Raw genomic sequence first — 22,196 nt, forward strand, 5'->3', positions numbered from 1 at the left:
CCAGATAGCAATTCAGTATGACATTTCATTTAAAGTGGATCATGCTCCTTGTTAGCCAGAGGATGTTTGAACATCCGCAGGTAAGAAAGGACCCCTGCCTCCATCTGCTTGATTTAGGATGGAGGTCATTGTACAAGACCACATTGCTTCCGCACTGCAGGTTCCTTCACTAAGGAGACTGTATCTGAGCTGCTTGTTCTGAACAGAGGACAGAGGAAGCACAGATTTCCTATGACAAATACCGGTGATCCTTTACCTTCCTACTATGACGCAGCCCTTGAATAGCTGGGTCTTTTATACATGCACCAATCAGTGCAGAAATATTTATATAACCAAGCATATAGTTCTGTAAACACTATGAACTACGTATGTAGAGAGGTCTTGGAGCACCTTTGAGAGTAAGCAAAAGAAAGAAGTTGGCACCATGAGTTTTCCTGGACTTCAGTCTACTTCCTCAGATGCATGTAGTGGACTTAAGTCTATGGAAGTTCACGCTGCCAACTTCTTTCTTCCAGTGAGTCTCAAAGGTACTACAAGATCTCTCTACATACTGATTCTACAGACTAACATGGCTATATCTTTGAATAATGCCACTATGAACTAAGGTTATAACATAGCCTTGGGCATGTGATCTAAGGACATTTATTGAGGGGGGAAATTAAACAGATGATAAGGAAGAGGGGAGGAATATGGCACCACAACCAGAGGTTCAAGGGGAGGGTTGTCAAGCAATTGGTAGTTTCTCTTTTCTCATAAATATATGTTAAATAATAATACTAGATTTTGTTTTGTGTGTTATTAAATTTTTCAGATTCATAGTGAATGTGTGAAGCAGACTGGAACAGACAGTGTTAAGTGGTTAGCACTGAGGTAAGTAAGTTCACTAATCAGATCATTTGGTGCCTTCTGTATAATTTAAAAAACCACGTTGTAGAGTTGAAAGGGCAGTTTGTGGGGACTATGAGCTTGACTGAACTATAGCTTTCCTTCATCAGCTGGAATTTTGTCTTATTGTTACCTTTGGAATGACACAACGCTTCCTGCTGTTTGGTTATGTACTCTTTGATGGGACAGAAAAATGGGTCCAAAATACACTGCAGAAATAATCCAGTTTGAGACCTCTTTAACTGCCCTGGCTCAATGCTAAGGAATTCTAGGAACTGTAGTTTTGAGAGACATTTAGCCTTCTCTGTCAGAGAGCTCAGGTGCCACAATAAACTACAATTGCAAGGATTCTCTAGCCAGGGCACTTAAAACGGTCTCAAACTGGATTATTTCTGCAGTCTGTTTTGGACCATAGTTCTGTGGCTAATTTGCTAGATTTCATCCCTGTTCTCATTTGGTAAAAGTAATTTTAGCTGGAGGTTATAATTAATGGATTAGAGGATAAACAGACAGGCAAAAAGAGGTGCTCTTAGGCTGACTTGAAGGTGTGGCGTTTAGATGACACATGCCTTGAAGACAGCAGGAAAGTGCCCTCTAGGCGCCTTATGCATAGAAAAGCTGTTTCAAAAAGAAGCAGATTTTTTCCACTTCTTCCTGGCTTGAAGCCATTCATGTGGTCATGACTTGAGCACTCCAGCTGCCTTGGGAGCCAGTGGTGTGGTTGGTGGGGTTTCCATGTGGTTTCAGAAAAGGCAGCTTCAAGCCACATTTTCCTGCCCATCTGTTTTGCTCCTTAGGTCAACATATTTATGGGTCACTATGGTAATGTGATAGCAGCTCTTTCAGATTTCCTCGTGTGGTGCAGAGGGGTTTAGCAAGAAAGAGTCCTGGGTTGATGGCCATCTGTCAGGGATGCTTTGATTGGGAGTTCCTGCATGGCAGAATGGGGTTGGACTGGATGGCCCTTGTGGTCTCTTCCAACTCTATGATTCTATGATTGACTGATACTGCTGTTTGTTAAGGGTCCCTCTCCCACCAATGCGTCTGACTGAAATGAAAGCTGAAACGATGAAGCAAAAAGCCTCAATGACAGTCTCTCTTGCCATATGCACACATACACACGCTGAAGGAGCCTCCAAGTTTTGCCCTCGACCAAGGCCCAAAACCTGACCTTGTTTTATGCATGAGGCCAACTTATAGTTGAGTATATATGGTAGTTTAACAAGTTGCTAATCTAAGCTGGCCAAAAGCCTCAGGATTTGGTGGGACTTGTATCTGTACTTATTGCAGTTTTTAAAAATATTCATAAAAGGTAGTTCCTATCCTGGTCTATTTCTTGTGAATTTCCGGGACTAGCTGCAATGTTTAAATCCAAGGCAAGGGATGGATGTTTTTTCCATTCCGGGAGTTACTGATACAGGCAGGTGTAAACCCCTAGCTTTGTTGTCTCTGTTCCTTCTGTACTGGGTGGTGCTGAATGGGGACAGGATGTTTGGAAGAAAATTTCCCTCTGACAATCTCTCATTACATTTCTGGTGACCAGATTCACTGTTACAGCTTCCCCCCTTTTTTTGTAAAGAAAAAGTTATTGCATTTAACATTATAAAAAATAAATTAAATGTGCAAGACAGGACATGGAATACTGGAGGAGGAGCAGGGGAGGGATGACAGGGATGGAACAAAACCCCACCAACACTACAGTTAACCATACCTCAAGTGGGGGGGGGGGAGAATGAGTCAATCGATAGTATATATAGGCTGCAGCTGAATGTGGGAGTGGAAACAACCATTACAAGGCATCGGTGTATAGAGAGATCTTGTAGCACTTTTAAGAATTAGAGGCTGTGCCGACTGCTCCTCTATTGCCTAATGCCTTCTCTAGTGCCATTCTATTCTGCTCTGGTCAGGCCTCACCTGGAATATTGTGTCCAATCTGGGCACCACAATTCAAAAAGGATGTGGAAAAACTGGAGTGTGTCTAAAGGAGGACAACTAAAATGGGGAAGGGCCTGGAAAAAATGCCCTATGAGGAACTCCTTAGGGAGCTGGGGAGGTTTAGTCTGAAGAGAAGGTTAAGAGGTGATATGATACCTCTGTTTAAATACTTGAAAGGATGTCATATTGTGGAGGGAGCAAGCTTGTTTTCTGCTGCTCCAGAGAACAGGTCCCGGGACAATGGATACAAGCTGCAGGAAAAGAGATTCCAGCTCAATGTTAGGAGGAACTTCCTGACAGTAAGGGCTGTTCGACAGCAGAACATGCTTCCTTGGAGAGTGGTGGAGTCTCCCTCCTTGGAGGTCTTTAAATGGAGGCTGGATGGCCATCTATCAGGGATGCTTTGACTGGGAGTTCTTGCATGGCAGAGGGTTGGACTGGATGGCCGTTGTGGTCTCTTCCAACTCTATGATTCCTAAGGGGTAGCCTCCAGCCACCCTTTTACAGCCAGATCAGGGCCATGGCAACTGCATGCTGCGGCCCTGATCTGGCCTTTACAGGGCACTCCTTTTCATGCCCTGCAAATGGCATGATAGCCGCAGCACCACAGCTTTACGGCACTTCTTTGGCGCTATGTCGTAAGTGCTGTTATGCCACATGCTGTGTGGCACGGCTTACAGCGTCATGCCAGCCTGGAAGCAGAGCTGCAGCATGCGTCATATGAACGCCACACCCTGACTCTGTCCCCAGGCCAGCTTTTCCTGCCAGTCTGCACAGCCCCTAACTGAAAGAAAGAAATTGGCTGCATGAGCTTTCGTAGACTTCAGTCTGCTTCCTCAGGTGCATTTGATGAAAGATGGATATAAATTAAATATATAAAATGAGTGAATTGATGAATAAATAAAAATAAAATAAATCCCTTGACTCCTAGACCAGCCTCTGTAATTCAGCTGGGGCTAAATATGGTCAAAAGTGATGTGCCTTACATGCAAAAACATCAGTGAGGGAGCTAGAAGGCCATTGATGCATCATCTCTGCTTGATCGATGAAGCAGCTGGCTCCAGGTGAAAAATTCTTCCAAAATGTACTCCATGGAGTACATGTACTCCTGGACAGGCCCCACTACTGAAACATCCTCAGTCTGAGCATGGATTTGCTTTGAGAAAATTATTTTTATTGTAAATAACTGTTTTCCTTTTTAGCATAAATGTTATTGTTCTTAGAAATTCTGGTTTCAGCGAGATATTCTCAAAAGGCAGCTGGAAAAGTAACTTGGTGTGTACAGTACATAGGAAATGAACCTGAATTTCCTTCCCCTGTAATGTTTTCCTTGCTTTGTTTGGTTCAGGCGCTTGCTGGTTGAATAAACAGAGTAGCACCTGCAAGTTGGTTATAAATGGAAATGTCTTGATAGCTAACCATAACAATGAATTCATAAATACATTTAACCTTTTATTAAATGTGTGTGTGTGTAGGAACACCAATAGTACAAAGAATATCAAGTGTGAGAGGAGAACATAACTCTAGCTGTATCTGATTTTAGACATTTTATATTTGTCTCAGGACGATGAAGAGATTGGGTCACCTTTTAAAATAAATACTACAGTTATATAGTGCATTTTGGGTGAAAACCCAATATAATAAAGCAAGGTGTCAGCTTTTTCCTTTTTCATACTTTTCTCTACTAGCCGAGTTTTGATGTAATGGCATATAAAGATGCAGCATCCTCACTAGGCTAGCTAACTATAGTTTGACGTAACATTATCTTATGCTAGATAAAATAGGAGACTGTGGCAGCATCTGCACTTCCGAAATAGTTCAGTTAAACACCACTTTACCTGCTATGGCTCAGTGCTATGCATTTCATAGGATTTTTCCTAGGCAAAGAGTACTCAGAAATGGTTTGCCATTGCTTTCCTGAGAATATTGCCTACAGAACCTGGTATTCTTTGGTGGATTTTCCTCCAAGCCCTAACCAGGCTTGACCCTGCTTAGCATCCAAGATCTGGTGCCTTCCAGATAGTTAAGCATTTCTGAAAATTTATTACAGGTTTTCAATTGACAGACAATATTTGCCACAAATAATTAGTGAATATTTGGTTTCTTTGGTATATGATAATATAGTGTATTTGATATCTGTTATTGCCTGCTTCAATCCTCCAGAAGAGGCAGGATACAAATAAATATTATTATTATCAGTATGATTATTATATTCTAGATCTAGGGAAACTTAATTTTCAGATTTGTGGCATAGTCACTGATTCCGTGGCCACTCTTTTTCCACATCCTCTTTGTAACTTTTGCAATGATGACCTGTATGCTGCTAACTGAATACTAATGTCTAAAGAGAGCAGTAGTTACCGTGGCTAATTTTGTCCATGTTCATGAAATTTAATTAATACTTAGAACAGTATAATCATAGAGTTGGAAGAGACCCCCCAAGGGCCATCCAGGCCAACCCCCTGCCATGCAGGAACTCCCAGTTGTAGCTGTCCTCACAGATGGCCATCCAGCATCTGTTTAAAAACTTGCAAAGAGACTCCACCACACACTGAATTTGTGTGGTGTTGAAACCATTAGGAAGTTCTTCCTAATGTTTAGATGGAATCTCTTCTCCTGTAGTTCCCTGTCTCTGGAGCAGCATAAAACAAACTTACTCCATCCTCAATATGACATCCCTTCAGATACTTAAACAGGGCTCTCATATCACCTCTTAACCTTCTCTTCTCCAGGCTGAACATTCCCAGCTCCCTTAGTTGTTCCTCATAGGACATGGTTTCCAGACCCTTTGCCATTTTGGTTGCCCTCTTCTGGACAGCTTGTCAGTATCCTTTTTGTTCTATTTATATTGCATGTAACCATAGTAATATGAATTGGTTGCAACTGTTGCTAGGTACCAATATCCCCTTTCCCTGGTTAGAATAAAAATATAATATTAAAAAATTCATCTTAAGATGTGGATTGATATTCTCAAAAATTCACGTTTAAATTAATCCGTTAATCTCAAAGGTGCTGCTTGATTCCTTCCTTCCTCCCTCCATTTTATTACAAAAACAAATAAAACTCGATCTGTGTGAATATCATCAATGCCAAGAAATCTGTGTTGCAAAACACATTATTTTCAAGTGATAAACCTTTTTAAAAAAAAAAACTAACAAAACAGAACTAATATTGTTTTTGGCTATGGCTTATGGTGACAAGTTTTCAATAAAAGTGTCAGAGGCTTAATGTAATTAATATGTAATGGCGGAAGAATCAGACTTAAATTGGACACATGCTCCAGTTTTACTTCGGGTTCTTGGCACAAAGCAATTGTAATGGCTGAATTTCCCATTTTTTAAATTATAAGATGCAGTAGCTATTACTTCAGTTGGTTGAAATGCAATTTTTGTACTCAGAGAGCAAAGGTAAAGAGAAAAATAACAGCTTTTTACTATTAACAAAGCTGGATATTGATTTTATATTTTCTGTTGAGATATTACAGTACTTCTTCCCCATTATCAAAGCTGTATTTGAATTTTTTTTACCACTTCAAGTAGGAAAAACAACTGCCACCACATTTTACTGCCCTATAGAGGAAAAGCAATGGTCACAGCATACATCTGAACCAGCCCATTTCCCCTATTCTTGCATGTGTCCTTGCAGCAAGGAATGGGATTCGTAGCTCCTTTTCTTTACTGATTCCTAGCTTCAGCATTACTAGTTCATCACCACAGTTTGTTTTTAATTACTGTAAACTTAGCAAAGATCAAGAACTCCATGTTCCATCAAGATTGAACTATCTGTATTTTGTTTGTAGAAAGTCCTGCCAATGGTTTTTGGAGGAGGCATCCCAACTAAGCAAATAAAGGGGGGGGGGGGGAAATGACAGTATTGGTTCCCTGTAGATAAACATGCTGTCATTCATCCAGACCTGATTGTAATGGCAGTAATTCGGGGTTTTGTTTTGTTTCTGCAGCTGAAATATTTGGCTTTCTGTGTTTTGTTCACCACTAAATTTGTAATATACAATAGAAGTGCAAGCAGGCACATATTTATACTTGCAAGTCTTGCAAAGTGCATTAGTCTGAAGCTACTGTTGTCCATCCATATCCATCCATATTATCTACAATCTCTAACCCATCTCCATGTGCTGAAAGGACACCACACCACAAGAGTTGCTACCTTGTGCACTTATTCTGTCTTTTCCTTCAAAATATTATTCTTTTCTTTTCTTTTTTGATTGGAAAAGACAGAAGTGGTAGGAGAATATGGGAAGCTTACAAATGAAACAAGGACAAAACATTCCTCTGTAAAACGATGTGTTTGAGCCAAGGCCGGTGCAGCACCCAGAATGATAGAATGATTTTAGTAACCATAGATGTGGGGAGAGATTAATTGGTGTATCTGTTCAGATGTCTGTGGGTGTGTGACAAGCCATGTAGATGGCCATATGCATTTGCTGTGTTTTAATAGCTTTTCCCCATTAAGGCTATTAATAGCTTGCTAGTTATTTTATACGCAAGAAAGTAGTGTTGGAGAAATGTTTTGCTTTTTCATAGCTTATATTACACTTATCGGCAGTTATTGTTTCCTTAGGACCATCAGTTTGCATGGTGCTTTACAAAAGATAAGAAGGTCCTCTGTTCTGAAAAGTTTACTGTGCAAAATTTAACAAAGGAAAGACAACAGAGGAAGGAAAAGGAAATGAGGGCAACAGCAAATGGGAAGGAAATGCTTTTATTTCAGTTTCTTTCATATTTAAACTTACAGTAGTTGCAATAGGCCATGGGGTCGGGAGTTTGGTCCAAAGGATCAAGCCAAACCAAAAGCTTTATGATAAAGGTAGACTTTGAGAGATTTGAAGAATGTAAGAGGTATTCTGAAATATAGTGTTGGGCATAAGAGAGAAAGAATGGGGTCATTTACGGATTTAGGTGCTGTTGTGATAGTTGACACGTGATAATTTGTTGGATCGGTTTTACAACCTGCTGCTACTAAACCACCCATTATTGTCAATATCTCTAGCCTCTGGAGCACAATGGAACACTTAGGGACGGTGGAGCCTGAAGATGAATCAGGGTTATTATCACGCCTTGCACCTAGCCCTCCCAGTGAAGCTGTTGCTTATGAACTTCAGGAACTTTCCTTGCAGCCCAGCCAGTGGTTGCCCTCACTCGATGAAAGGAAGAATGGTGAGTACACAACGCGGATATTAGCTTTCTCTTCAAATCAAACTGGAATTTAAGATGAACCTAAAGAAATAGTATCTAGTACCTGCTCAATTCATCTTGCTCATAGGCACCCATCTGGATGCCTGCTTTGCACAAGCATTTCTCTTTCTGGACAGGGGCTGCATGAGCCAACCACAACTACACCTCTTGCTTTGTTTTGTTTTAGAATTTGAGCATTGTGGTGGTCATAATGAAAATTAAGGATATGAATATCTACCAGTCATGATGGCTATATGGTACCTCCAATATTGGAAGCAGTTTTGCTCTCAAAGCCAGGACATATGAGTGAGAAGGTGCTTTTGGGCTTCCCATAAGTATTTGGTTGGCTGGTGCAGGAACAGAATGTTGAACTAGATAGATATAGATACGTCTGATCGAGTATTTCGTAAATTTGATATACCAATACTTATAAGCAGCCCACAGTAATCCATGTCTGAATTACCTCCTGATTAGACGACTGTAATGCTATTCTTGAAAATGTTTGGAAGCTACAGCTAGCATAAAAAGTGGTTGCTACACCGTTGTCTAACATTTTTTTAAAGACCGCACATCACTTGTCTGAAATTAACTATACAGGCTAATAGTTTGCTTCCATGCTGCTTTCAGGATGCTGGCCTTCATCCCTATAAGCATGTGCAGAATTTGAGATCTTGCAGTGAAGTCCAATTGCAAGTGTCCCACTATCCCCAAAAGCTAGGTTGGCGAGTACATAGACTTTCTCTCTAGGATAACTTTAATTGTAGAACTGCATCCCAAAGGGAAGTCAGGTTGACCGTATCCCTGTTGATCTTCCAGCAGACAGTCAAAATGATGGTATTCCATATGGTCTTTTGGTCTTTTAAACTAGTTATAAAATTGGCTTTTAAGATCGTTTTAATCTGTCTTAAAATAATTTTAATGTATTTTTAAAATGTATTTTATTTTACATCACTTTCGCAGCTCTGAAAAGGAATAAATACTTGTATTTAAATAGTATGTTTAAGTCTGTAATCCTGAGCAGTTTTATTAAGAAGAATATCTGACTGATTAAGAATGGGTTTATTTCTGAGAAGGGTTTACTTGATAAGAGGTTTGTTGAGGAAAGGTGCACTGCTGAGTAAACTGGTGTAAATTCTTACTGTATGTGTAGTAAATAGTATCCTGTAGTCCTATTTTCTGAAACCAGAGGTAGCTTTTGAGTTTGTAGAATAAGCACTAACAAGTCAATTCAGGTCTTGAAAATGCATGCTTAGATTTTATAGCATCTTGTTAGCAATTTATTTTCAAGTTATTTTTCCAGCATTATTTTCAAGCTAGTGTTTGGACAGATTTTGTTGCAACCTCTGTTGAAATCTGAAATGGATTATTCATCTGCTGCTTGCTGTGACTTGATTTTTGCAGTTCATACCAAGAATCAACAGTTTGAAAAACAACCCCCCTCCACGCACACACACACACACAAATGTTGGCAGAAGTGCCTTATGTAGTGTACTTTATTTTAGTTGATCATATGTGGGTCAAACAGTGGTAAATGTCAGCTCTTATAAAATAGCTTCTTTGCACATTACGCAATCAGTACCTTTATTTAAATGTTTGCATTACTTTGAGAATGTGTTCTGACAAGAATACGCCTCATGCCTTCAGATACATCACAGTAGTAAAAGATGTGTATTTCAGTGCCTTTCTCCCAGCAGTTGTATTACTCCAGAGGATGTTTTGGAGAGGCAAGGTAATGAGGAATCCGCTTTAAAGACAACTTGAAATGAAATTCTAGCTGACATCTTTTTAGGCATACATATGGTACAAGGTGGTATAAGGATATAAAAGTTACAAGTACTAGATGGTGCAAGCATATGAAAGCAACAACTACATCTGAGACAAAAGTAAAAGCTTATGTTTTGCTTTTCTAATACAACCTGCCCACTTGCTTCGGTCATAGAACCATAGAGTTGGAAGAGACCACAAGGGCCATCCAGTCCAACCCCTGCCATGCAGGAACTCCCAATCAAAGCATCCCTGACAGATGGCCACCTAGTCTTTGTTTGAAGACCTCCAAGGAAGGAGACTTCACTACACTTCGAGGAAATGTGTTCCACTATCGAACAGCTCTTAATGTCAGGAATTTCCTCTTAATGTTAAGCTGGAATCTCTTTTCCTGTAGCTTGCATCCATTTCCTATTCTCTGGAGCAGCAGAAAACAAGCTTGCTCCCTCCTCAATATGACATCCCTTCAAATATTTAGACAGGAGTATCCTATCACCTCTTAACCTTCTCCAGGCTAAACATCCCCAGATCCCTAAGTCATTCCTCATAAGGCATGGTTTCCAGACCCTTCACCATTTTGGTGCCCTTCCTTTGGACACGCTCCAGTTTCTCAATGTCCTTTTTGAATTGTGGTGCCCAGAATTGGACACAGTATTCCAGGTGGGGCCTGACCAAAGCAGAATACAGCGGCACTGTTACTTCTCTTGATCTAGACACTACACTTCTATTGATGCAGCCTAGGATCGCATTGGCCTTGTTAGCTGCCGCATCACACTGTTGACCCATGTTCAACTTGTGGCCTACTAGGACTCCTAGATCCCTTTCACAAGTAGTCTTGTTGAGCCAGGTGTGCCCCATCCTATATCTGTGCATTTCAATTTTTCTACCTAAGTGCAGTACATTACATTTCTCCCTGCTGAAATTGATTTCGTTCGCTTTGGCCCAGCTTTCTAATCTATTAAGGTAATTTTGATCCTGTCAAAATTAATAGAGAGCTCAATCTGTCCCAGTAGTATTTCTTCTCTGGACTAAGGCGAACATCTTTTCAGTAGCTATGTTGAGAGGAAAAAGAGAACTGGAAGCTCAGGTGTAAAGAGAATTTTAATGCTGTAAAGCTTATAGTAAGTTTCCTGCAAGGAGAGGGAGGAAAAGGTATGGGTAAATGTCTGCCATGACATTTTTAAAAAATGTCAACATCCATCTTGTCCTTTCTCATTTTCCAAAATAAATACTCCCTCCCCTGTTTGTGTGTGTATATGTGTGTGTAGTCTGGCAAACAACCCCAATTAGACTTTTTAGTGTTTCTAAAGCCATGAGAGAGGAAAGAAACAAAGGCGGGGTACAGACCGCCCAATGCCCCAAAAAGGCCGTCTGCCCACGCCTTGTTTTGCTGTGCAAGGAAACTGCAGCGGACAAACCGCGCGGCTTCCTTGCATAGCAAAAAGAACCTGCAAAAAGCGGGTTCTTTTTTCAGCGTGATTATGATGCTACAGTGCGCCAATGGGGCATTTGTGATTGTGGCATCGCGAATGCCCCATTGGTGTGGATGCTAAGCGGACGTCCGTTGCGTCAAAATGGCAGCGCCCATCTGTACAGGGCACCACCATTTTGACACCCTCGTCACGTGCAAGGGGCGTCTGGAAGCACCGTACCTCGCAAGTAACGATGGCGCCCCATTGTGCCCATGTGTAGAGCACCAAGGTGTCTTTTCCTGCCTTCCTTGCTCTGTTTGAACCATACTTTGAACTATTTTGTTGCAGATCCTGCTTGTCCCTGTATCTACCTGTAGCTCTTTCTCTGAAGGAAAAAATTTGCAACCTGGACACAAACACCAGGCAGCCAGAAGAGACTGGGATATATTGATAATGATGATAATATTTATTTATACCCCGGTCTTCAGCCAAAAGGCTATCAGAGCGGCTAAGCTAGGCTATATTGTTTCATTAGGTTTGATTTTAATTGTTTTAAAATACTTCAGGAGTCAGTTGTGGCTGCAAAATAGAATAGTATATAAATATTCCATATAAACTTTTTGGTAGACTGTGGAGGGCACGAATTTGTGCAGGACATAAACTGTTCCTTTCCCCATGACAACCTCAGTGCTATTATCCAAGTCTCTTCTGCATTTATGCAACTTGGCTTTCAGGAAAATTGCACTGAACATTCTTGGATATTTGTGTATCCTTTCATTTGCCAATCTATTCCCCAAATGACAGTTTTTTTGGTCATAATTTATTTACACTTGCCAATCAAATACCTCAAAATTAATGTGGTAGATTGGGTTTCATTAAATGTAATTAGTGTTAATGAGTGATTGTTTTATTTATGGACATGTATAAATAGTGTGTATATAGGTATTACAAACTACAGTACAGTGCATACTAATTACATATCAGTCATTATTATTATATTTATTTGTATCCTGCTCGTTTCCCAGAACTGGAGCGATTTCACAACATTAAAAAACAGTACAATTAAAAACATAGGGAAAAGTACATTAAAAAGGAATTAAATTGTTACAGTTTTAAAACAGATAGTTATTAAAAGAATAAAACACATTTTAAAAAGAGAAAACTATGGCCTGTTACAGACGGCCAAAATAAAGCTGCTTCGGGTCTCTTTGGAGGTATACTGTTTAAATGATGCATGCATCCTAAGAATCTGGAAGCTGCACCAAAGCTGCCCTCCAGTGCTTAAGAATGGAGTGTGGCTTTGGCGCGACCTCCAGACTCTTAGGACCCATGCATAATTTAAATAGCATACCTCCAAAGAGACCCAAAGCAGCTTTATTTTGGCAGTCTCTAACAGGCCTCTATATTTATATAAAACTGTATCAAACTTTTTTGAAATGGTACAACATCCCAGCCTGTCCTTATAACAATTCCTTAAAAGCCTGTGTGACCAGATAGGTCTTGACCTGCCGGCGGAAGGCCATCATGGAGGGAGCCATTTTGATCTCCCTGGCCAGGGAGTTCCAAGGACAGCCACTGAGAAGGCCCTTTCTCGCGTCCCCACCAACCGTGTTTGTGATGGTGTTGGAACCGAGAAAAGGGCCTCTCCAGAGGATCTCAGAGTCAGGGCTGGTTCATACCAGGAGATATGGTTTGCCAGATAGTGTGGACCTGAGGGCTTTATAGGTAATGACCAGCACCTTGAATTGTGCCCAGAAACAAACTGGCAGCCAGTGAAGCTGTTTCAACAGGGACGTTGTGTGGTCTCTATAATCTGCCCTTCCTTAGAGGTCTTTAAGCAGAGTCTGGATGACCATCTGTCAGGGATGCTTTCATTGTGAGTTCCTGCATGGCAAGGAGTTGGACTGGATGGCCTTTGGGGTCTCTTCCAACTCTAGGATTCTATGACTCTATGATTCTATGCCCCTGTTAATATCAACTTGATATTAAATATGAGGGGTGATTGGGGGCCTGGTCTTGGGGTATCAGGGGGGGTCCTTGATTCAAACGCCAGCAGATACCAAAGACCTACAGTACTCCTCCTCCTTAGAACCAGCCCTGTAAATGTGAGTATATACTCTCTAATATGATGCCTCCTACTCTTACTCTTGAGAAATACACACACACACACACACACACACACACACATTCCATTGCGGTACTTAAAATGAAGTTTTACAAAGCTTAAATCCTAAGAACATGAACGTGTTCCTAACAATATTTTATTTAAGTTTTCTTTCCCACTGTCTGGTGATTTTGCAAAAGACTGAGTAGAAATAAGATTCTTGTGAGGCATAAAGTCATTTTGACCCTCTTTGAGACCATGTGTTTTAACTGAAATATGACATCTTCTGCACTGTAAGCAATGAGAAAACAAATTTTGGATAGACTGATTTCCCATTTATTCTGTTATTGTTACTAGTACTGCCAGTTCCCACAATTTTAGCATTCCCTGGGCATCACTCAGTATTTGCAATGAATGATTTTCAAATACTAAAGCGTGTGAAAAGAACCACAGGACAAAACCCATTAGCCTCTAGGGAGTTGACCTCTGAAGTTGAGTCTCTTCTGGCATTTTCAAAGACTACTTGGAAGAATTCTTGCAGAGTCATTCCATTGGGTAAAGTTTTGAATAGAAGCTATGTAACTTTTATAGTTTAATTTTAATAATGTTTACTAAAGACTTTCCCCTGTTCCTTAACAGAGCGATGCAATTGAAATGGGAGATGTAGTTGATAGTTGGAATTAAGATTGAATGGCAAAGTGAATAATCTTGTAATAGGAATTGATTGAAACCCAAAGAGTCCATATAGCTGTATATTAATCTCCTTCTAGACATATCTTGTGACAGATTAAATATTTAGTTAATGGTACCTTATAATGTTAGTGTTAAATTTATTTCACTATACAGTGGACCCTTGTTATATGCTGGGGTTTGGTTCCAAGATCCCCCGTAGATAAACAAAATCCGTGTATGTTGAAGTCCCATTAAATATAATGACATAGCAAAGTGGTGTCCTTTATGAAAAATGGAAAATCAAGGTTTGATGTTTGAAATTTATACTTTTTTGGAACATTGTCAAACCGTGTATGCTTGAATCCGTGTATTTAAAATCTGTGTATAAGAAGGGCCAACTGTATTTATCTGTTTAGCTAATGTATAATGAAATAGATATATAGATATATTAATGTAGTTTTAAATTTTAAAAAGTACTGTAATTTTAGAAACTATTTCAAGAAAATAGTTATGTTTGAATCTTGTGCAAATCAGTGCATTAGTTCCCTCCAGGTGAATTTTGGGTGTTGTTAAAAGTGTGGTGATATGTCCCTTAACAGTTTTAAATGATGATTATTATATCATTTAATCTGCATCACTGATTCCTGGTGGAATGAGTCTCATGTAGTAACAGAGGGCTATACACTATCTAATACAAAGAAATGTACCAAATCGGAAGAAAGGGAGGAGTAGCATTATGTAAATAATGTATACCTGTGTAGAAATCTATGACTTAAAAACCATAGAAAACAAGTTGGGACCATTTGGATCAAGATTAAAAGGAAAGGAAACAGCAGTGACATCGTTTTGTGTGTCTTCTGTAAACCCCAAAGCCAGGTTGAAGACTTGTATGATGCCTTTGTAGAACAAATGGCTAAATATTCAAAGCAGACAGATGCAGTAGTAATGGGAACCACCCTGATAGTTGTTGAAAGTCCAGCTCTGTCAAGAATGGATGGTTCAACACATTATTCGCCAGCCTTGCAAACAATATCGTTGTTGGGTTATTTTGGATTTGATACTGACAAACAGGGATGAACTATTCAATGGCGTGGAAGTAACAGGATCCTTGGGTGGGGGTGACTATGGTCCAAAACGCACCACAGAAATAATCCAGTTTAAGACTGCTTTAACTGCCCTGACTCAATGCTAGGGAATTTTGAGAACTGTAGTTTTGTGAGACATTTAGCCTTCGCAGTCAGAGAGCTCTGGTGCCACAACAATTCCTAGGATTTCCTAGCACTGAGCCAGGCAGGAAAAGCTATCTCAAACGGGATTATTTCTGTTTTGGACCTAAATTAATTAAGATTATTGCTCCACATATGATTACCACTGGACATGTGTTTCAGACCCAAAAAACTGGAAGTGCTCTCATATTGCTGGATTATTTCTGCAGTGTGTTTTGGACCTATGTCCTCTTGGGATTTGTTATGCAGAGGAAAGGGGAAAGCTAGTGCAAGTAGACACACAGTCTGGAATTCAGGAAAAGTGATTTCAGTAGGCTTAGGGAAATACTGGGTTAGCTTCCATGATCAGAAATGGGCCAGAGGAGGGGAGTAAATCATAGAATCCTAGAGCTGGAAGAGACCACAAGGGCTATCCAGTCTAACCCCCTGCCATGCAGGAACTCTCAATCAAAGCATCCCCGACAGATGGCCATTAGAGGCTAACCTTGATTCTATGATTCTGTGACCATCTGCCAGGAATGCTTTAGTTGTGTGTTCCTGCATAGCAGGGATTGGAATAGATGGCCCATGTAATCCCTTCCAGTTTTATGATTCTGTGAAATATAGGATGCAGTGTAGAGGCTAATCTATCTGAATAGTACAAGTGCTAGTAAGTGTATCATCTTGATTTAAAGTGGTAGTTAGGATGTAGGATCCCAGAGATAGAATATTTCCTGGATCTCAGCCTATACTGTTGTCAGGCACAGCACTAGACTCTGTTAAATATTTTATAGTACTTCCCAGCATGGCCATTGGCACCAGTGGATTTGTCTTGTTTGTAGTTTTTATTCACCTTGTGGAGTATGTCACTAGTGATTGACACATTAGAGCTGTTGTGTGTGTTACTATAAGCAGTTTCAAAATGAGTGAGTCAATAAATTGTTCCAGCCCCGATTTATCTGGATTTTCTAATTTGTATAGTTCCCAACAAAACTGTCTATTTATGTTTCAGTATGCATTGTTAATATTATACATGCCTGTGTCCTGATGCCTTAAAGATGGCTTGTGCAATTCTTTAATAATGCCGTGACCTAGTTGAGAGCCTTTATTTCCATATTCATCGTAATGATGATTTAGAAGTGTGACACATGTTGTCTCTCTTGTGTATTTTATTCCATATATTTACTTTAAGTTTAGTGGTGGTTGTTTTTTCATTAGCTGGGAGATAGGAATTAAAATCCATATATATATATAATACTTTTGTCCTGGAGGGGAAAGTGTATGGTACATTGATAAGAAAAACATAATCCTTTGTCTAGAGATAGGCAGATTAAAGCTGCAGTCTTAAACTAGGATTTCAGGGGTGTAAAACCATGGAATTCAATGGGGCATTTTGGGAGGTACCACACTCCAGTGAACTGATCACTTTGCAAGATTAGCTCAAAAAATTGCTTTATATGAGTTTACAATAAAGTAAGCCGTGGATTTTTAAAATAGCTTTCCTTTCTTTATTATTATATAGTAAATACTAAATTCTTTATTAAATATCTGTCCCTGCTTTATTCTATAGTTAGATTTTCCATCATTTTGAACAAAATTTAAAAAAAGAGAAAGCTCTTTTAGAAAAAAGAGAAACAGTTTTTCTTCAGTTTGGCATTGCAAGGAGAGGTAGGATGGATCCTGCAAGAGATAAGATCCATATGGTATGAACAGCTTGATTGTTCATCTGTTTAATGTTTAGCAGGGCAATAAAAATATGCACACATTTCTCCATAATAATTTTGTTTCTCTGATAGCTGATACTTGAAATCGAGATTACATATTTTTTTACAGTGCTTGAGAGACAATCGCCATTTCATTTCAAATCCAGCCGGACAGCAAGTTCAGAAATGCAAACCTCAGAAGTTAAAACTCAGAAAACCTTTATTCAGTAACTATAGATTCAGTCCAGAGATACTCATTGTCAGAACTGACCAGCAAGTATTAACATTGCCTAATTAAATTCACTTTCAAACGCATGGCAGGCTTAATTCTCATTTGTTAAAATTCATAAATACATTTGTCCTTCTCTTTCCATGTCACTCATTCTCTGCTGTTACAGCTAGATTCTTTTCACCGAAACAAAATTGAACAGGCTTGAGTCATGCTTGCCTCCCCTCTGGTATTGTCCCAGCACTTGTTTTGTGTCTGAGATCACCATGTCTCAGCAAGAGCTGTTTCTTCTGTATAACCCATCACACCAACCTTTCAACATTTTATGGAAGACTCGGTGCATATGCAGCTGCTGACAGTTTGGCATCTTATGTGGTTCAGTGGAACATAGTAGCTCTACTCAAAGATCTTTGCTACAACTGGCCATTCACAAACATCCAGCCACAGCCCCATCCCACAACCAATCTGTGCCTAGTAGAGAGAAGGAGGGAATTGGAGGAGTGCCTGCCTATGTTCTTATAGCCAGAGACCTCCATAGGACCCCAGCACGTGATGTAACAATTTTGTATCTGGCTAAAGAGGTATAGCCAGACATTTCTCCAGTCTTCCCCACTCCAGTCAGCCATGGCATGGCTATGGGGAGTGGTGCAAAAGCTGTACAGTAAGTCAGGGAGGGACTTTGGTCAGTGAGGAAGGAGGGAATACCAATCTCTGCATCAACCTCAGCATCAAAGACGTACACGAGTGTAAATTTACTTCCACTTCTCTATGCCACTAACAGGTTGCCAGCAAATCACTGTCATTTGACAAAGCATCATTTTCTATACAGTGTATTCTGAGAGTATTTACTGGCAGTTTCCTCTATGTCTCTGTTGGATATTTACTGAGACTCAAGTGACTATTTGAAGATAGCCCTATTTGTAGACCTTTGGGAAAGGGATGTTAAAGAGATGTTTGTGTTAATTCCTTGTGCAACAGTCAAAGGAAAGTGACTGTTCCTTTAGTATAATTTGATTGGCCTTCATTTGATTAGTGAACTATATCACTACAGCATCACTATTTTGACTAATCCAGTCTTTTGATAAATTGTGATAAATAGACTGGTTTAATCTAGTTAATCTAGTTTCAGTCAAACAGGATGCTGAGATGCAAAACAAAAGCTAGAATTGACTTGTGTTCATAATCTATAACATATTGATGATATGCAGAGGTAGCTGTGTTGGCCGTTTCACAAATGCAGACAAAAATCCATCAGTGATACCTTTATTGGCCAACCGAAATGCACAGTATACTTGTTGCAAGCTTTCGAAGCTCCACGGGCTTCTTCATCATGCAAGACGTTACAAACCAAACGGGAGGAAAAAAAGCAATTGGAGATGTTAGATGCCTGCATGTTGTTTCGGTCCTTAGTAAAGATGTTATGCTGGGGGGGGGGGGATATATTTTGCAGGCTGGCTCCTCCTCCTCCTGACCATAGGCAATAGGGAGTTTTTCAAAGTCCAGGAAATTTAAAGTCCATTTGCATCTCAACATCATGTTTCCATCACCAAAATGTTCCTGATGCAAAAACATGGAGGCTTCTTGAGGAATCCATTGTTCTCTGCCTACAAAGAGGCCTGTGGCCTCAACGGAATAGAGAAATACAGTGGACCCTTGTTATACACTGGGATTTGGTTCCAAGATCCCCGTGTATAACAAAATCCGTGTATGCTCAAGTATGCTTAAATATAATGACAAAGCAAAATGGTGTCCCTTATAAAAAATGGAAAATCAAGGTTTGATATTTGAAATTTATCCTTTTTTTGAACATTTTCAAACCGTGTATGCTTGAATCCGTGTATAAAAAATCCATGTATAAGAAGGGCTGACTGTATTGGATCGCAAAAGAGAGGTCCCTGTTGAGATGCAAATGGACTTTAAATTTCCTGGACTTTGAAAAACTCCCTATTGCTGCATGGCCAGAAGGAGGAAGATAAATAGCCCACTGTACATAGATTCTTCTACACAGTCTCTGGCTCACACTAGTGTACAGAATTCATTCTAGAGTTGAATACATTTTCTTGGCAGGCTGTCCACCTCCTCCTACCTTGCGTGTTGAGACGCGTCCAGATATTCAGTTCAGTTCTCTTTCTTCTGCTGCAGAAGTAGCTTTGGGAGTGCCCTCTTGCAGGAACTGAAAGCTGAGCATAACTCATTTTTACTCCATGGTATTATTTTTAAAATTAATTTTTTTTCTTCATCATTATTGCCCTCTTCGTTGTTTATTGTTCGTCTCTGTGTTTTTGTATGGCCTCTTTGCGGCAGCAAAGGTAGTTTATACACCTCTAAGTGAGGTGGCAAGACTTGTTTGACTTTCTTTGGTGCTCTGTTTGTCCTATCTGCCAAGGTTTTACTGCACAGGCTCCCAAACTTCATTGTTGAGAGCAGTCTCTAAAAATTGTGCATCAGATAGCAGAGAGTAAGTCACACCAACTTGGTTTCTCACGCTATCTCCTTCCCTTCCTAAGCGGTTGGAACAAGATTGCCATCTATAAAACATTATCTTCAACTATACCAGTCAAGCTCACTAAAAGTACCAATGATGATTTCTTCCTTAATATTGACAAATTCAGTATCTGTAACTACATCTTTGATTTTGACTGAAGCTGCCTTGGCCAGCACTGCATTTAACACAGCTCAAATATCTGCCCTTCCCACCCTTCATTCATTCTGACTTGGTCAAGACAGTGATAAAAGCCTTGCATGCTTTTTCCCTTGAAGGACTATCATAGAATCATAACATCCTAGAAATATGATTTCACTGAGTGAAAGGTATTGAACAGTGTGACCTTCTCTTTGTCCTGTTAGCATTTCACCATCTTGTCTACCCAGCGGCCCTACCATTTCCTCATTTCCCCTCTTGCTCAAATACAGCCAATTCTGCCTCCCCTTAATATTTTGATCTCTCTAACAAGTCAGAACTCATTTTGAGCTTTAGCTTTTCTGACTTAGGAGGGGTAGCTAATAAACCAGAAGACAAAATCAAAATTCAAAATGAATTTAATAGATCAGGGGAAAAAATCCCAGTTGCATTGGGCATTTCGTAATTTCCAAAAAAATAGGTAAATAATTCCAAAGGACATGCATGCCCTTGAATATCAAGGAACATTCCAATACTAAATTGACTTGTGTGATTACTTCCTCCCAAAATGTGGCTACTATGGAATAACTCCCAGACATACATGTAAAAAAAAAACATTAGCAATATTACATCTCCAACAATTTGCTGATTGGGAAAACCCTTTTTTGAATATACCAATATATGTGCAAATTCTGCTGCATAAGCCATCCTCTGAAATCTATAGCCATATTATTTATAGTTGTTAAAACCAATGGGCATTGATTAGTCAGAATTAGATATTCCAATTATCTGTTCTATTCTTGCTATAAACCTTGCATGCTATATTTATTCATAGATATCATAAATTTTTATATATAGTTGGCCCTCTGTTTTCAAAGGGAATTCGTTCTGGACCCCCCATGAAAACAGAGGCTCGCACATATTCAAGTCTCATAGGCTTGAATGGGCACGCCTCCGTGTGGCACGCACCATTGGAAATAGCGGAGGTCGCCCCTCCGCAGATATTCAAGGGTGCAGATCCCAGGTCTGCAAGTTAGGAGGGACGACTGTATAAATTGTTGGCTTGGATACTTTGTTGGCCTCAATTAGTGTCTCTAATATTTAGAGAATCTCAGATACACTTAAAACTGCAGGGCTAAATTTGGATTTGTAACAAATGTTTCAGTAGTTGTTTCAGATGGAACAATTACAGTAAACCAAAGAGATAAAAGTATACTCCCTGTCTCTTGGGTATGCATCAATTAAACCATATTCATTCATGTATGCCTGTAAAGTAGCTCTTGTCACAGATTGTATCGTCTAAACCTTCTGAACACAAGGATCTGAATTCTAGAGGAAAGCTATGAAAGCAAATGGGATCCACAGAAAAACTGGAAGTAAATTAAAAGGTGAGAATAAACAAAGCTTCAAATGTCTGTATGCCAGTGCACAGTGTATGGGAAACAAACAAGATGAGCTTCAAGTCCTAGTTGGGAAGGTAAATATGACACTTAGACCTGGTGAGCTGACGATCACATTTGGAATAGTATACTTGTAGGACATACCCTTAAACAAATAGATATGACAGGAAAGGAGGAGAAGTATTATATGTCAAATTCAGTTTTACAGAAATCCATAAGAGTGATTAGAGTAGACCAATTGAGAGTGTTTGGGTATAATCAGACCCCTCCATTAATTCAGCAACTGAAATTCTAGCCACTTTCAAGTCTGTTGAGATACCAACCATTACATTTGTAATGTATGTACACCCATCCCTCCACATTTGTGGCTTTGACTTTTGCGGATTTGATTATTCAAGGATTTGATTAATATGTTCTCTCTCGGAATAGCTAGGTCCTCTAGCACAACTCTGTGGTCAACTTTAACCAAACGTCGCACTGAAGGACTTAGAGGTCCCTAGAGAGAACACTCCACTAGACATTGATAGCTCTTCCAGCACAATTCTATGGTCAGTGTCTGGCAGATGTTGACCACATAGTTGCACTGGAGGACCTAGAGATTCCTAGAGAGGTGTTCTCTCAGGTAAAACAGTGTTTTTGTTATATGCGGTTTTCCCACATTTACTGGGGTTCTGTGCCCCTGACCCCAGTGAATGTGGAGAGACAAGTGTAGAAGTCTAGATCTAGAGAGTTTGGCAAATCTGGGACAAGTGTATCGTGTAGAAGACTAGATCCAGATAGTCTGCCAAATCTGAGGATTACCTTAGTTAAGTATAGAGAGATTTCTCACTAGAAGGTTGGCCATCAGGTGCTGGGTTGACCACAACAACCATAAACACACCAATAGTATAGAATATTTGCTGTGTGCCTTGGCGGAGGGACTACATGTACTAATGCAATCGCAGATCTTCAAGGTACCCAAGGTAAATACATACAGTGTGTGTGTGTGTGTGTGTATGTGTGTGTGTGTGTGTGTGTGTGTATATATATATAGTTTCTATAGAACATGATACAAATTACCTGTGTTACCTGTGTC

At 39.8% G+C, this 22,196-nt stretch overlaps 1 protein-coding gene across 1 annotated transcript in view; it reads left to right on the plus strand.

Moving 5' to 3' along the window:
* The window catches only part of MRTFB (myocardin related transcription factor B), a 68,192-nt gene that overhangs the window by 992 nt on the left and 45,004 nt on the right, over positions 1-22,196 (plus strand). The window contains exons 2-3 of the mRNA XM_042437808.1: positions 812-870; positions 7,828-7,994. Of these exons, the coding sequence (XP_042293742.1) occupies positions 7,841-7,994 (154 nt within the window). The 5' untranslated portion in view covers positions 812-870; positions 7,828-7,840. The remainder of the gene's footprint in view (positions 1-811; positions 871-7,827; positions 7,995-22,196) is intronic.

This window comes from Sceloporus undulatus, chromosome 8, assembly GCF_019175285.1.
Source record: "Sceloporus undulatus isolate JIND9_A2432 ecotype Alabama chromosome 8, SceUnd_v1.1, whole genome shotgun sequence".
Taxonomy (NCBI): domain Eukaryota; kingdom Metazoa; phylum Chordata; class Lepidosauria; order Squamata; family Phrynosomatidae; genus Sceloporus; species Sceloporus undulatus.